Source organism: Hyperoodon ampullatus (genome assembly GCF_949752795.1).
Source record: "Hyperoodon ampullatus genome assembly, chromosome: 2".
Classification (NCBI taxonomy): domain Eukaryota; kingdom Metazoa; phylum Chordata; class Mammalia; order Artiodactyla; family Ziphiidae; genus Hyperoodon; species Hyperoodon ampullatus.
The window spans coordinates 58,699,417-58,717,258 of NC_136915.1; the positions used below are offsets into that span (position 1 = coordinate 58,699,417).

At 39.7% G+C, this 17,842-nt stretch overlaps 1 protein-coding gene across 2 annotated transcripts in view; it reads right to left on the reverse strand.

Moving 5' to 3' along the window:
• Positions 1–3,254: 3,254 nt before the first annotated feature.
• SLC35D1 (solute carrier family 35 member D1) overlaps positions 3,255–17,842 on the reverse strand; it is a gene marked incomplete at both ends in the record, with an annotated part of 49,931 nt that continues 35,343 nt past the window's right edge. For both annotated transcript variants that reach the window (XM_079697650.1, XM_079697649.1), the window contains 2 exons: positions 3,255–3,363; positions 17,518–17,600. In XM_079697650.1, coding sequence (XP_079553776.1) covers positions 3,255–3,363; positions 17,518–17,600 — 192 coding nt within the window. The remainder of the gene's footprint in view (positions 3,364–17,517; positions 17,601–17,842) is intronic.

Sequence of the window (17,842 nt, forward strand, 5' to 3'; positions counted from 1 at the left end):
AAACAGTCAATCTTTGCTCACTGAATGACACCATAATAATGAAAGCAAAGGCAGGCCCTCCCCAAATCCTGGGTTCCATCCCAAACCAGTCAAAAGTGAAATTCTACTATTCTTTCCACGAAGATCCTACATCAGCGTTACTGATGTGAACTTACCATGCATTCCTGATACACTAGGACTACAAACAACAAACTTGCAAACATACTTTTCTTTCTTAACCTACGTGCAAGGTGGATCCTACAAATGACTGACTCATACAGCCAACTGCCATATAAGGGTATTAAAAATCACCTGACATGTTAGCAATGTGTAGCCTGGCCAACCAGGGTTATTCAAATCAATCTGGCACTGCCTTAAAAACAGACTGGCCAAAGACAACATCACTGTCACTGACTCAAGAGGAGCCACTAGTCACTAATGTGTTTTCAAAATTCTCACCACAGCTCATCTGTCTCAAAGGGCAAATTTAAGCATTTAACTCTATACTGTCTCTCTTTCTTCCAAGAGGTAGTTAACAGGTCAAAGAACTTTTGCCTTATAAGATGCTGGAATACCAGGTAAATCTCTTTGTGTGTGCCATAACCAAGCCTGCACGTAATTGAAAACAAACTTCAAAAATGGTTGGCCAGTTTATTCAATCTCCAACTTCCCCAGGCTTCTTTCTCTTATCTTGAAATGTTGGTGACAGTTGAAGGGGGCATCCAGCAATCAACATGGATAGAGCAGAAGCTGTAAACTACTCTACTGCTTCTAATCATCCAGAAAGTTCAGCATAGGCCAGGAGTCCTGAAGTCATGTGCATCTAGTGAAGTTATAACTATCCATGATTTCCTCAAATAAACCTGAGGAGATGACAGATCTTCAAGGGAACCTGATCCCCAAGAAGCAGTTCAACCCCTGGTGGGGTTTTAGTCCAACACCTCTAAATGCACATAAACTATTTCTAACATCAAAGTTCCCTCCTCCATGTGGCTGACAGAAGAGGGAACAGAACTGCTAAAATTAGCTCCCACGACTTCCCACTGTCCCCAGTGGCAAAACCAGGCAGTGGCAGCAACATTCACAGCCAGAAGTGCATGTCAACCGAGGCCAGCCTGGAAGTGAGACAGAAGCTCAGGCGTGTAGACTGACCCATCATTCTCCCTGATTCGCAGAGCCTATTCCTCTCTGACTCCAAATTCAATCAACAGATTGCCTCCCTGAAAGAGCTCAAGCTAGCTTAGCTGGCAGCCCCATTTCCTCACTCCCTCAGAGGAGAAGGGAGGTTATCATGGGCAGCATGGTTCAGTGGAAAAAACAGGAATTGTGACTTACTGGCAAGTCACCTAACTTTCTCTGAGTCTTGTTTTCTTATCAATAAAGCAGGGACAATAAGATATCTTGTACAAGATAATATCCTATTCTCCCACTTGAATTTTCTCAGCTCACATAATACTGGAAAAAAGTGAGCCTTAGGACCCCTCACCTGGAGCTTGTAACTTGGGAGTTGGTCATGAGGCTAATTCTAGGGACCCAGCACCACTGGCCAGGCTTCGATAAAGACAAAATAAGGGAAAGATATGAATGTGAAATGACCTCAATATAATACTTTTTCAAAAATAAAAAGAAATCAAAACCTTCCAGGTACCCTGTTGAGGCACCAAAATACTGTTTAGGTCAAAGGCCAGTAGATTGCAAACCTAATGAAATGGAAGCCAGAGTGTACACCGACACAAAGGTACCCAGCCTCTTACACAACGACTGCACAGCTGGCCTGAGCAAACACTCATATCCAAAGTCGATGGATGTCTCTAAGCCAAGTCACACTACTGTGTTTGAGTTAACACCTGACCCACCCAAAGAGGCAATTTAGGCATGCCCATCCACAGCTGCTCTCCGGGATGCAGCACTGGTCTTGAGAGAAGCGGGCATGCTCATCAAGTGACCAAGGGATGTGGGATGTAGGTGGGAGTGTCCAAAGGAAATAGGTATGCTCGTGCCATTGAAGTGGAAAGGAAGGTGATGGCTCTAACACTGACACTGCCAGAGACGGTCCAAGCCTCGACAATGCAGAAACATCTAACCAGCCTTTCGCTTCAAACCATAAACTCAAAAATATAAGACGTAGTCATAGTGATTCAAGGACGAGTAAAAAGAGTAGCAACCAAACCCAGAGGTGGGAAGCATGGGGAAACAGACGATGGTCAACTTCCCTGCATGCCATTCTCACTCAGAGAAAAAAGGCTGAGTTGCACGGTTTACAATTGCAGCTTTTCACATACATGTGACATACACTGTAGCATGTGGTTTCACATCGCCGTGGGGCTGGTAGACAGGTGCTTCCAACCCTACTTACAGATCTGCAGTTTCTGAGACCTGAAAAAATTTCCATGACTTGTTCATAGTCACAACATCTTCTAAATAAGTCGACAGAGCTAAGTTCTCTGTCTAACCCTCAGTCACTATAGCAGGAGTGAGATCAAGGCAACTACCTCCAAAACATCCCTTTACCCCCAGCACTTAGCACAATGCCTGGCACATACTACACACTCAATACATTTTAGTTGAATGAATGAATCAGAGACAGACGAATAAATGAGGAAAAGGCCTATTTCCTCCGTCCCTTCATTATCCTCATCCACACAACAAAGAGGGAATAGGATATTTTCAAGGAAAGCACTCTGTTCATCCCATGAGTTCTTAGGGAAGCCAACGTGGAAACCAATACACTTCAAAGCTGCACACATTTCTTTAGCGCCAAAGATGTCATCTTTGGCAAAAGCAGTGATGATATCCTTATGAACAAAATGCAATTGTTAAGAAAGAAAATTCAAAGAAGAGAAATTTAAGATCCTTGGCTGCATTTCCAGCAGAAGGAAGGCTAAAGTACCTCCAGACGCGGCAACGATGTGAATGATGAGGCTCCAGGTGGAGCACTTCATATACGCAGCTCTCAGGGACACCTGGATATCAAACTATGGAATAAAATATTTTCAAAACATTGATGTTTCACTGTTGGCATAGAAGAAAAATAAATTAAAAAGCCCAGTACATTTTCCAGTCTGATATAAATTAATTCAAATGGCATATTTAAAAGAGTCAATTATAAGTTTCTCTCATAAAATTTTAAAAGGCAGCAATCAATCCTCAGATTGTACAAGTGCAAAGGAATGGTATTTTCTCCATAATCAAGACACCTCAGAATCTGTATAAGAATTGCCAGTGTTCCGAGTTGATCAAAAACTTGGGCCTATGCAGTTGATGCAATCCTCTGGTCATACTGCTCCTTTCCCCTTAATGTCCAGCTTGTTACTGGCCTCTGACTGTTTGCTCAGCTGCTCTTCAGAGAAAGTGATGTAGGAATACACCAGGCTCCCAGCAATGCTGCAAAATAGAAAACCACCATCAGAGAAGAAGGAAGGAATGACAAAAGTAAGGGAGACTGGTGTGAGCATTGGAGCTACCTTTACATATCAACAACACATAAAACTAAAACATACAGCATTTTCATCTACCAAACTAGAGACATTTCCCTCATCATGATATTATCCACTGCTGTTGATGCTTTGGGAAAATGAATGTTTGCACATACCTGCCAGCAGGAGTGCCAATTTTATACAGCCTTTCTGCATGACAATTTGTTGAGATAAAAACCTTAGAATTCTGCTTATCCTTTGACAGAGCAATCCATTTCACGGATGAATTGTATACATCTTCATAGACTTATTGACAAAGTATTTACCACAAAATCTATAATTGCAGAAAATTAGCTAAAGGATAAATGTCCCACAATAGGGAATCATATAAATTCATACAATAGAATACTATGCATCCATTTAAATGATATAAAATAAAAACTGGCAATGACCGTATTTTGTAATCTTACAAAATATTAAGTATTGTCCAACCCCATTTTATTTAAATGAACATGAATATGTACATTAATATGCATCATAATAGAAAAATGTCTGAAAGGAACACAACCAGAATATTAACAATGGTTACATCTGGGGGCTTCCCTGGTGGCGCAGTGGTTGAGAATCCGCCTGCCAATGCAGAGGACACGGGTTCGAGCCCTGGTCTGGGAAGATCCCACACACCGCGGAGCAACTAAGCCTGTGCTCTAGAGCCCGCGAGCCACAAATACTGAGCCTAAGTGCCACAACTACTGAAGCCCGTGCGCCTAGAGCCTGTGCTCCGCAACAAGAGAAGCCATCGCAATAAGAAGCCTGCGCACCGCAACGAAGAGTAGCCCATGCTCTCCGCAACTAGAGAAAGCCCGCGCACAACAACAAAGACCCAAAGCACCCCAAAATAAGCAAATAAAATAAATTTATTTTTAAAAAATGGTTACATCTGGACGGTAAGGTTATAGGTGATTTCTATATGTATTTTCTGCATTTTCAAAAATAATCATTCAAGACAAAGAAATATTATTTTTAATAAGAGTAAAAAACATCCCAATAAGTAAGTAAACATACAGACCCTGGGAAGATTCACAGAGTTGGTTTCTCTCCGACTAGAATCAAGTTCACAGTGGAGAACCTGTCATCTGAGCCCTCAGACTCTGAGCTGGTTGCTGCTACCCCTCACACTTGTCTACCACAGCTAACGGCAGGAGGGTTCATTCTTTTGCGACAGTGATTATTCTTGTCTACTCTCACCTGGACTACATAGCCTCCTGCCCCAATCACTAAACTGAAAGCAAGCTGGAGGAGCTCAAAGAGCTGACACGCTAAATTGCCCTGACCAGCTCTGTCGCCAAGCCTGCCACCTGTGACTCCCTAGGGACTCCAGCTGGCAGCCTAGGCTACACTCTTTTGGATGTCTCCATCCTGGATTTGGCCCCCTGATTCATAAACTTGCTGCTTATTTGAAATTAGTTCTATTCTCCTCTGGACTTTGGCATCCCAGTCCCAGGAGGGTAAAAGCTGCATAGCTCCTGCAAATAAGGAAGCAAGATCAGGCATTCAGGGTACTAAATAATCAAATTGTGACCATTTATTAAAGTCTACTACATGCCAGGCATTTTACATACACCTCCTGCCACTATAATATCCCTTCAAGGTGCCCATTTTAGGGATGAAGAAACTGAGTCCCAGAAGTCATAAGTTACCTTGCTCAGGGTCACAAAGCATCTTAATGATGGACCAGAATAAAACCTAAGTCTGTCTGATTTTCTCCACTGAATCGGCTTCCTCCCTATAGCCCCTGCTCCACTTGATAGTGCAGGTACCTGTCTTTATTTTGTTCCCATCAGCCTATGAATTTCCCAAGGCTTTACTCTTAGCTCTACAGAGTGCCTTACACAGGCCTGGCACTTTGTAGCAGCACAATTAAATAACTGCTGAATTGAATATCTGCTATGGCCCCATTCAAAGAAAGGAGCCTCATGAACCCATCCCTGGGCCAGTGTTCACAGAGCTTCATCTTTTCCTTCATCTGGTTGCTTTCTTCCATTTTCTTTTTTTTTTTCTTCTTCTTCTTTTTTCCTTTCAGCATTTGATCCGACTCTTCTGGAAACTTTTCTTATTTATCTAACGCATCAAGTAAATGATTTCCTTCGTAGCTGGGCTAGGACCCAAGGAGACAGACAGCTTACCATAGCCTTCCCGATCAAAGCTAAAATTTCTTTGAGGTTCACATGTACATCTACATGATAGTCGATTTCCCTTTGCTTCCAACCCCACAAAAAAGGAGAAGGAATGCTCTTTCTTTCATCCTATCCTCCTCTAGACCCCCTCTCCTATGACAACCTAAAACATAACAATGCTCTCTTTTATTTCTCCTGTCAAGACAATCTATTATGTTCATGTTAAGCCAATTTCACCTAAATAGAAATAATGGAGCAATATAGGATAGAAGACGACAAAGAACGCCCTGGAATTTACTCTGGACTTCCTCCTTATGGTGATCCTAGGACCCTATATCCGTAGCATAGTTAGTGTGACAAAAAACATGGACTCTGGAGTTAGGTGTTGGTTCAAATCTGAATGTAACTGCTAGGTCTGTGCCCCTGGGCAAATTTGTTAATTTCTCTTGAGATTCTAGTTCTGTACTAAAAAGATAAGAATAATACTATCTACCTAGACTTGTTTGAAGAATAAATGAGATAACACTATAAAGAACCAGCCCTAATCCTGGCACACAGAGTAAGCAATCAAGAAATATTTATTCCCTTCTCCCCACTTCCATGTAAGCTCCAATACTCACAGGCTAGAGGCGAGATGCATTGTTAACAAAAGGTAGAGTGGTATAATAAGGTATAATAAGAAGATTCCTGATGCAAGAAAAGGGCATCTTGTTACCACAGAGTTATTTAAATAACCAGAGCAAAACCAAAACACAGAAACCATTATTCTTAACTCTGGAGATTAAAGAGTACAGACTATTCAGGTTATCACAAGTTCCAACATGAGGCAATAATAAAAGGCTTTCATCTCATCTTTATTCCTGACTTGATCATTATCAAACGTTTACATTTTCAGAAATGGCCTTTCCTGAATCACCTGAAAAGAAGTAAATATTCATCAACAAAGACACCACATGCCAAAAAGCAGTGATGGGTTAATGCTGCGGGAAGCATATAAATTGCTTCCTAGAAGCTTTGGGAATGTGGGGAAGCTGGAAGGAGGAGATGAGGAGGACTGAGAAAAGAAAGGGAAAAAACTCAATTTGGGGGGGAAAGGCCTATATCTAAATTTTTATACATCACTATCAAATGATTCTGAATCAAAATCTGCTACTTCAAAAAACTTCTCATTAATCTACTGGCTCTATAAATATTCATATTAAAGTTGACCTCTGATACTTTGGAATTGGTATTTATATATTCGACAATCCTAAATACTGATTTTTTTAAATCTTAAGCAATTCTCCATCTGCCTAATATTCAGATCATAGTACTACCAATTATTAATTCACTGAGACCTGCTGGGGCAGACACAGCCAGGAAAGAAACAGAAGAAAGAGACAAAGCAAGAGTGTCCTGCAGACAGGGGTCTAGTTAGAATACCACAAGCCTGGCTGGCAAGTGCTGGATAGTGCCACTTCACCTGCTCTGATCCACGCCTGATCTTCCAAAGATCAGGCAAGTACAACCTACCTCTCCGAGACCTACACAGCCATGGACATATTTACCAGCCTCATACGATTAGAAATCCATCCTACAAACATATACTAAAAATGCCCTCCATGTAGCAGCTCCATGGCCGCGGTCAAGAGTCTGAAGGAACAGGCTGTCTCCATCTCCCCCTGCAGCTGACCTGTCTGTTCACAGGTGTAGCCAGGTAGCTCTGCCTCTTAAATTAGACCCTGCCTTCCATATTCCATGTGTAAAATATGTCAACCAATATCAAAACCTATGAACTAAGACAGTTTGACTTTTACTGCGATTTCCTAATACACACAATTTCTGCCAAATAATTGAGGCAGGGCCTCTGAGTACATTCTTCCTACAGTGACCAGGGACACCCCATCTTCACTCCACACACAGCAGCTGCTGGGGACCCTTTTCTCATCTTTCTCACCAGGCACATGAAGCAGAGCTATGTTGCCTCTTCATCTATCTTCCAGAGCTCCTATCTGAACAAAGGGAAACAGAGAGGTGACACAGGGTTAACTAGAAAGCATTTAACTGTGGACTCTGACATTTGCAAAATTCTATAGTGTGGGGCAAGTTACTCTCAGAACCTCTCAGAACCTCAGTTTCCTCATCTGTGAAATGGTGATTAGAATACCACCCTTACAGGATTGATGTGAGAATTAAATTATATAATTTATTTATATAACAATGTTAAATATAATTATATGTTAAATTATATAATTAAATTATAGACTTAACAGGACAACAGATCATTTTCAAAAGGTTAATCAGCATACAGTAGACATCCAATAAGGGTAGAAGTCAAAATGCTAAGGCATACCAGGGACTAATACTACCAAAAAGCAAAAAGAAGAAAGGGGTTTTGGCAGTTGTTGCTTCTCCTCCATCTCTGTGGCTGCACACCAACTTATTCATCCAGAAAATCAAGGAGTCCTAAATATAGTAAAACCTTCCTGGTTTTGGTCATCCCAATTAGGCCTTAATTGTATTATGAGTAAGCAAGACTTGACCTAACCTCTACCATCTGTAGTGTATTAGTAACTCTCAGAGTATTTTCCTAGCTTGGTATTCATCCTTCCCATTATGAGACATTCAAGGCACTCTGCACTCAGGCACCAACCTACTTCTCTAGCACAGTCAGCCCTTGGTACCTGGGGATGTAGAACCCACAGATACAGAGGGCTGACCATGGGACTTGAGCATCTGCAGATTTTGGCATCCACGGCAGGTCCTGGAACCAATCCCCTGGAAATACTGAGGGAGGTCTGTTTCACCCTTGTGAAATACGTCTTGCTCTAGCTGTACTGGAGTTCCTACCAGCACCTCCCCAGCCTCCACCCAACATCTAGCCCCACACTTCTGCTCACGCAGTACTGCATGGCTGGAATACCCACCCTTCTCTTTCCCACCTCTCCAAATCCTACCCACTGGTCAAGTCCTGGCCTAAGTATCCTTTCCACTATGAAATCTCCCAAGCAACTCTGTGTGATTTTAGTTTCTGAGACTACCACAACCTTTATTACTGGTGCCAGTCTGGATAGATACTTTGTGACCTTTGAGTGATGACAGCTGTTGAAAGCTCTTTTGAGGGAATGTGTTAAAAGGGCCTCGGCATTGCTATTATTAATGCCATATAAATGCCTAATGTTATTATAAATGCTATGTGATTCCTATATAAATGAAAGCCATTACTATTAATATAAACATTTCACACTTCCCCTCCTCCTTTGGTCTAATCTCATCACAGTAGCCAGGGTGGTCCTATTAAAACTAAATCAGATCATGTCACTCCTCTATTCAAAATCCTCCAACTCTCTTCCTATCTCTTAAAAGTTGTCCCTAATCTGCCCCCACCCCATTACCTCTACAGCCCCATCTCATTTCAGGCACTCCACTCCCACCTGCCACACTGGCCTCCTTGCTGGTTCTTGAACACACCAGGCACACTCCCACTTCAGGACCTTTCCACTTGCTCTTCCCTCAAGAAATCAGTATGGCATCTTTGATACTAATCTCCAACTCGGGGCTGAGTCCAAACTACTCAAGCATTTCCATCATTTTCTCCCCTACTTCTATTCCTTTTTCTTTTCTGCCTCTTAAAACACCTTAAAATGTGGGTAGAGGACTCCCATCAGAACTTTTAAAAAGATAATATATTTTATGTATTTCCTACACCTGGAAGAAGTTCCTTCAAATGTCATTAGTCTTCTGCAAAATAACTTTAGACCTAATGACCACATGACACAGTTTCACAGGACTTCCTCAGGGTGAATCAGAGAAGTCTAGTGGCAGAACTAGTATAGACAGCTTAGCTTAAAAACTGAGCACATGAAAACTGAGGTCATGAAAAGTGAACTATATATAAATAGCTAGCAGCAGTACCCATAACAAAATACACATTTTTTGGTTATATTCCATTTCGGTGCTCTTCTGTAAGGAATTATACTATAACCAAGGGCTAGCTAACCCCCTACATCCTATTTAAAAGTCCAAGTTATTCTAGTGAGATGCCAGTTATTTAACTCTAAAATGCCTGGTAACTTACAGCAGCAGCAACCAACTGATAATACAAAACATGTCCTCTCTCTCTCCAAATGAGAGAACTACTAAGTAAAGGAAAAGCTCATGTCCTTACTTCAGGAGAAGCCTAGAACCAGAAGAGAGTCTGCTAGGATGGAATTATTCAGGAGGAGAAGTCTGGAACTAGGAAGCAACACATCCTTTTAAGGAAACAGGCAAAGGAGTCCAAAATGAACAAATTGTAGATTCAGGTGCTGGGCAGAGATAGCTAGACCAAAGTCCTCAGAACCTAACTCTGGAGCTAGACTCTGAGCTGCACCATGGCCCACCCCAAAGACTGCAGAGACTCTAGTTTGGTGTCAGAAGCTACAGTAAAATGGGTTGTGTTACACAAAAGGAGGCTGACTTAAGAGTTATATAACCAGTATGATGACATATCCTGAAGGGATATGAAAATAAATTCATTCATCTATTCACTATTTACTAGACTGCAGTTAAGAAAATGTGGAAGGTAATCAAGGATTGAATATTTACCAGCTGGGTAGTATGTGGCAAGTTTCTCAGCCCCTCTGTGAAATGGAATATTCACAGCATCTGTCTCAGAGGGCTGTTTTAAAGATTAAGTATGGAGTACTTAGGGCAATGCCTAAGCATAAAAAATATTGTCTGATATTTTGTTATTATTATTACTGGTTGGATGCCTATTATGGACCAGGAACTGATAAATACTGACACAACTATAAATAAGACAAGTGATTTCTACCCTCAAATAGCTGAGAATCTAAGGTAACAATGGCTACATATGGTTTACTTAGGTTACATTACAACTAATCAGTCATTTACTGAATGATAATGCATTAGGGGGTGAGAACTTGGACTCTGGAGTCCAACCCATCTGGGTTAAAATCCTTTAATGACTTACTAGCTATGTGACCTTGGCAGAGCTATGAGTGAATGCACCATGTCTCTCTGGAGCACTATGCCTGGCACACAGAAACAGGCTCCATGCATGTCTTCAGAATGCATTCAACTCAAACTTTCTAAGCCTCAGCCCCCTCATTTATAAAACAGTGATAATAAAAGAACTTCAAAAGAGTGTTATGAAGAATTAGGCAATTCAACAAAGAAAGGACAGTATTTTCAACAAAAGGTACTGGAACAATTGGATATCTGTATTAAAAAAACACATACACAGGAAAAAGAATCTTCATCCAGACCTCACACCACATATAAAAATTATTACAAAACAGGCTATATACCTAACTATAAAACCTAAAACTGTAAAACTTCTAGAAGAAAATGTAAGAGAAAATCTTTGTGACCTTGGGTTAGACAAAGATTTCTTAGACACAACACTGAAAGCACAACCCATAAAAGAAAAAAAAACTGGTAAATTAAACTTCATCAAAAATTTTAAATTTTGCTCTTCAAAAGAGATTAAGAAAATGAAAAGCAAGCCATGACTGAGAAAAACTACTTGCAAATCACACATCTGATAAAGGACATGTATCCACAATATACTGATATAAGGAACTCTCAAAATTCATTAAGAAAACAACTCAAGTGTTTGAAATGAGCAAAATATTTGAATAGCCTTTTTACCAAAGAATACATACAGATGGCAAATAAGCACATGAAAAGATGCTCAACCTCATTAATCATTATGGAAATTAAAACCACAATGAGACACCACTACAGATCTATTAGAATGTCTAGAATTTGAAAAACAAAGACAAAATGACCAATACCAAGGACCAGGATGCAGAACAATTAGAACTCTCATACATGGCTGGGGGTTATGCAAAATGGTACAGACACTTTCGAAAATAGTTTGGCAACTTCTAACAAAGTTAAATATACTTACCATACAGCCCAGAAATTCCACTCCTAAGTATTTACCCAAGTGAAATGAAAACTTATGTTCATACACAAACTTCTAAACAAATGTTTTAGCAGCTAACACAAAACACCTAAAAACTGATAACTATGCAAATAACTTCCAGTTGATGAATGGAAAAACAAACTGTAATGTATCCATAATGGAATACTACTCAGCAGTAAAATGGTACAAACTACTGATACATGCACACCACAGAATCTCAAATGCAACATGGAATCTCACATGCAGTATGTTAAGCGAAAGAAGTCAGACCAAGAGCTACATAACATTATGTATCATTATATGACATTCTGGACACCATATGGAGAGAAAACAGATCTTTGTAAGGGGAGAGAGGTTCAATGCAAACTGACATAGGGAGATTTTGGGGGGTAATACAATTATTTTATACCTTGAATATGGTGGTTACATAACTGTAATAGTAGGTTACATAACTGTATGCATTTGTCAAAACTTGCAGAACTGCACAGGAAAAGGAGGGCATTTTACTGTATTTAAATCATGTGTTAATTTTTTTTTTTTTTAATGGAAGGGGGAAAAGAAAGAATCACAGACAAAGATAAGCTCCAGAGAGTCTACAAATTCTAGCCCGGGCAGTTATGGGGATGATGATGTCATTATCTGGACAGGATACATTACTCGGGCCAAAGCCACAGGCCAGAGCCCAACCTCTGATGAAAGTACAGAAGCGTGTTCTGTCACCACCCTTCACTATTCATTCCCCACTTGCTCTGTTGCTTTTTTGGGCTTGGGTGAACATGCACTAATTGGCCACTGGAAAAAGGCACTTAGGGGAGTTAGAGACAGCCAGGCTCTCCACAGAGCCCTACTGAAAAAAGAAAAAAAAAAAAAGCCTTCATAAATCACAGTATCAAATTTGAATGGAGCCTGAGAAACTACCAATGCAAACCTCCTGCTTCCTGGAATTGAATCCTATCAGAGGGGGCTATTTAAACTTTTCTTAAAACAGCAAAGAAACCAGGCAGGGTAAAGGGGAGCTAGATGCATCTGAGTTTAATCAGAGAATCTTTTAAGAGTACAGTTTAATTAGTGATTTCCTTCAAAGTGCAATCAGCCAAGGAGGAACTGACACCATGTCCAATCAAAGTGAAATCTAATAAGTAGCCAATTTAAGTTTGATTTTCACATTTAAAAAAGAAGTAGTGTTCACAACCTATGAGTCTGCTTATTAACTAGTGGAAGATAAGTCAAAAAAACAATAAAACCATAATTTTCATTTTAAAGAGAAAAAGTGAAAGAAAAAAAAGGCAACATATACTTTCCTTTATATACTTTCCTTTACAAATGCTGTAAAGCATGTTGTAATGGAAAGAGTATTTGAAACAGAAGGTCACCTGGATTTTAATCCCAACTCTGCAAATAATTTGAACGCTGACTGGTGACTAAGTATACCACTTATTGTCCTTAATCTTATAATGAAACAGAGATTAAAGAGATACAGCATGTAGGGCTTCCCTGGTGGCGCAGTGGTTGAGAGTCCGCCTGCTGATGCAGGGGACACGGGTTCGTGCCCCGGTCCAGGAGGATCCTACATGCCACAGAGCGGCTGGGCCTGTGAGCCATGGCCGCTGAGCCTGCGCGTCCGGAGCCTGTGCTCCACAAAGGGAGAGGCCACAACAGTGAGAGGCCCACGTACCGCAAAAAAAAAAAAAAAAGATACGGCATGTAAAATTTATTACAACAAAATGTGAAAGCAATTAGGAATTATTAAAAATACTACAGAGCACCAATGACATCATTATCAACTAACCTTGCCAGCAAAACAGTACTGTTTAACCAGAACTATAATGCACTACTTAACACAAAAAGAAATTCCACTGGAAGAATTTTCAAGATGTTACGTATGTTAGGCTGACATACGTTGTAACATTCCAGCACACTCAGGCACTTCGAAGTTTTTTTAAGTAGCCTGAAACGTTAAAAAAAAAAAAAAAAAAAGTATTTCTTATAAGATACTATAAGAGATTTGAACTTCAGATATCTGAAAATGAAAACAGCAGCTTTTATTTCATTTTGACTATCAAGTTCTCACTTGAAGGGGACAAAAAGAAAATCAAGGCATCTCTGAATCGGGTCTATACCATGTCATAATGATTCTTTAATCTAGATTTTTAGAAATGAAGGAAACTCAGGCCACATCCAAAGTCAAAACTGGTTCACCATGTTGATCCTTATATCCTGGTCCTTCTTCACAGCTATTAATGAAAGAAACTGATATTTACTAAGCATAGATGTGAAGCAATGAATCAGGTACTTTACATTCACTGGATTATTTCATTCCAACAACTCTAAAGAGGTAGGTATTTCTATCCCAAACACATAAGAAAACTGAAGCTCAGAAAAGATAAACTCATTCAAAATCACACAGGTAGCAAGCATCAGAACTGTGACTCTGACCAAGATCTGAGACTCAGCTACTCATCTTCCTTCTATAACATGCAATCCTCAGGTATACTTACATACCCATCCTCTCACCAACTCCTACCCCACAAATAAAAAATGATTTTTCCTCTAAAAGACAAACAACAATAGTGGCAAATAAATGTCAGGGAAGGGGAAACAATGAATTACTAACCTATTAATAATATTAGTATGGAATATTAAATTCTCATATTGATTCATAAGAAAGGTAGAATAGGTATTATCATTTGTTTACATTTGAAAGGTAGAATAGGTATCATTTGTTTACAATTACTAACCTATTAATAATATTAGTATTGAATATTAAATTCTCATATTGATTCATAAGGAAGATAGAATAGGTATTATCATTTGTTTACATCTGAAGAAATAAAAGCTCAAGAGAAGTTATATACTTTCTTGTAAATTAAAAAAAAAAAGATACTACCATATTCTAGAAAAGAGCTTTATAGTTTCCAAAGTGTTTTTTACCAATCCATACAGCAATATACAGCAATCCAATCAAGCAAATATTTATTAAGCAATGAACAGGATTCATTCTAGGAGCTTGGGAAACGTGAGTGAAGAATACAGGCAGAGATCCATACCCTCATGGAACTTACATTATAGCAGGGGAGATAGAAAATAGGTAATATATATAAATAGAAATAGAAAAGTAGAATAAGAGGGTTTGGGAGTATCAGAGGAGGAAGAGCAGGCTGCAATTTTAAATAAGGTGGTTGGGATAGACCTCCTTGAATAGGTAACATTTGAGCAAAAATTTATAGGCATAAAGGAATTAGCCATGCAAAGTATCTGGCAGTATAATGTTCCAGGTAGAGGAAATATCCTGTCCAAGCACCTGAAGAGAGAGCATGCCCTGTATTCTAAAGGAACAGCAAAGAGGTCTGTGTAGATGAAGTGAGGTGAGGGAGAAGAGATGCAAGAGTTGAACTTGGAGGACAAGAGGGGGATAGATCTTGTAGGGCCTTGTTAGGACTCAGGGACCTGGAGAGACATGGGGGAAGGGGAGTAAAAAGAAGAGTGACATGTTCTGACTTACCTTTTACAAGGAATATACTGTCAGCTCTTGAGAACTGACTAGGGGTGGGATGGGGGGATGAGTTAAACCAGGGATACAAGTACAGAAGACTAGGCAGTAATCTAGGCAAAAGATGTTGGTAGCTTAGATGATGATGGAAGTTACGCAGATGGTGAAAAGTGATATTCTGAAGGCAGAACCAACAGAATTTGCTAACAAACTGGATACTGGGTATAAGATGGAAGAGTCAAGGATGACTCTAAGGCTTTTGAACTGAGAGGCTAGAAGGATACAGGCTCCATCAGCTGGGATGCAGAGGCTATGGAGGTGGAAGAGACTTTGGAGAAAATAAAGGAGTCCAGTTTTTGACATGTCAGCCAGAGATGTCAAGTGGGCTACTACATATAAAAGTCTGAGTTCAGGACAGAGGTCTTTAAAATTTGAGAATTTTAAAGCATATAAATAGTGTTTAAAAGCATGAAATTCAAAATTCTCAAACTGAAAAAGATCTTTCATGCAAGTCACCCTCATCACTGTTGAAGATAAAGTCTAAAGAAATGCAGTGATATGTCCAAGGTTAGACGCATATAAAGCAACTCTAACAGAGCTGGTATTCTTTAGCCTGGAATTTTCTTGAGAACACTGCATTGACATCTAGCACAATAAATAAAGGATTATTCTTTGAAGACTAAATAAAAGGGGTTCAACTTCCAGAAAAGACTCCCCAAAAACTGTGGATAAAATATGGAACCACTGTCTCCCCCTTTTCTTAAAAAGCATTATTGAAAGACATGAAATGTATAGTTTAAAGACAGCCTCTTCGGGCCTCCCTGGTGGCGCAGTGGTTGAGAGTCCGCCTGCCGATGCAGGGGATACGGGTTCGTGCCCCGGTCCGGGAGGATCCCACATGCCGCGGAGCGGCTGGGCCCGTGAGCCATGGCCGCTGAGCCTGCGCATCCGGAGCCTGTGCTCCGCAACGGGAGAGGCCACAACAGTGAGAGGCCCGCATAAAAAAAAAAAAAAAAAAAAAAAGACAGCCTCTTCAATAAGTGGTGCTGGGAAAACTGGACAGCTACATGTAAAAGAATGAAATTAGAACACTCCCTAACACCATACACAAAAATAAACTCAAAATGGATTAAAGACCTAAATGTAAGACTAGACACTATAAAACTCTTAGAGGAAAACACAGGAAAAACACTCTTTGACATAAACCACAACAAGACCTTTTTTGACCCACCTCCTAGAATAATGAAAATAAAAACAAAAATAAACAAATGGAACCTAATGAAACTTAAAAGCTTTTGCACAGCAAAGGAAACCATAAACAAGAGGAAAAGACAACCCTCAGAATGGGAGAAAATATTTGCAAATGAAACAACAGACAAAGGATTAATCTCCAAAATATACAAACAGCTCATGCAGCTCAATATCAAGAAAACAAACAACCCAATCAAAAAAGGGTGGAAGACTTAAATAGACATTTCACCGACGAAGACATACAGATGGCCAAGAGGCACATGAAAAGATGTTCAACATCACTAATTATTAGAGAAATGCAAATCAAAATTACAGTGGGGTATCGCCTCACACCAGTCAGAATGGCCATCATCAAAAAATCTACAAACAATAAATGCTGCAGAGGGTGTGGAGAAAAGGGAACCCTCTTGCCTTGTTGGTGGGAATGTAAATTGACATAGCCACTATGGAGAACAGTATGGAGGTTCCTTAAAAAACTAAAAATAGAACTACCATGTAACCCAGCAATCCCACTACTAGGCATATACCCTGAGAAAATCATAATTCAAAAGGACACATGTACCCCAGTGTTCACTGCAGCACTATTTACAATAGCCAGTTCATGGAAACAACCTAAATGTCCAATGACAGATGAATGGATAAAGAAGATGTGGTACATATATACAATGGAATATTACTCAGCCATAAAAAAGGAACGAAACTGGGTCATTTGTAGAGATGTGGATGGTCCTAGAGTCTGTCATACAGAGTGAAGTAAGTCAGAAAGAGAACAATATCGTATATTAACGCATATATACGGAATCTAGAAAAATGGTACAGAGGTACAGATGAACCTATTTTCAGGGCAGGAATAGAGATGTAGAGAAGGGACATTTGGACACAACGGGGGGAAAGGAAGGGTGGGACAAACTGGGAGATTAGGACTGACATATAAACACTACCGTGGGTAAAACAGATAGCTAGTGGGAACATGCTATAAAGCACAGGAAGCTCAGCTCGGTGCTCTGTGACGACCTAGATGGGGTGGGGTGGGAGGGAGGGGATATATGTATACATATAGCTGATTCATTTCACTGTACAGCAGAAACTAACACAACATTGTAAAGCAATTATACTCCAATAAAAAAAATTTTTAATAAATATATATATATAGTACATTGTAGGCACTCCATAAATGTTTGTCTAATAATAAATGAACAAATTTGCTGTGAAACAGTCTAAGCTTACTGTGACTATTTGACAATCCAAATCCACTCATCAAAGTGGTTACAGTTAAATATTGTTACTTACCTGATATTTAAGCCAATGAAGTTTGTCCATGTGAAAATGTAATCTCCACCAAAGACCATTCCGATATAAGTTATTAATATATTCTAAAAAGAAAAATAGCAATATACTGTTTCATAGGTTTAACTGAACTTTTTCAATATTCATATAAACTCATCCATACAAAGACCCAAACATATATCCTAAAATACAAAAACAAATAAACAGAAAATAACAAAAACCCAACGACCCTAAAATGAGTGTAGTATGAGCATGAACATTAACTAATTAAAAAACAATGACATCAGTCTCTTCCCAGTCTCTCTCTGGAAGCTAAATGCTTTCACCA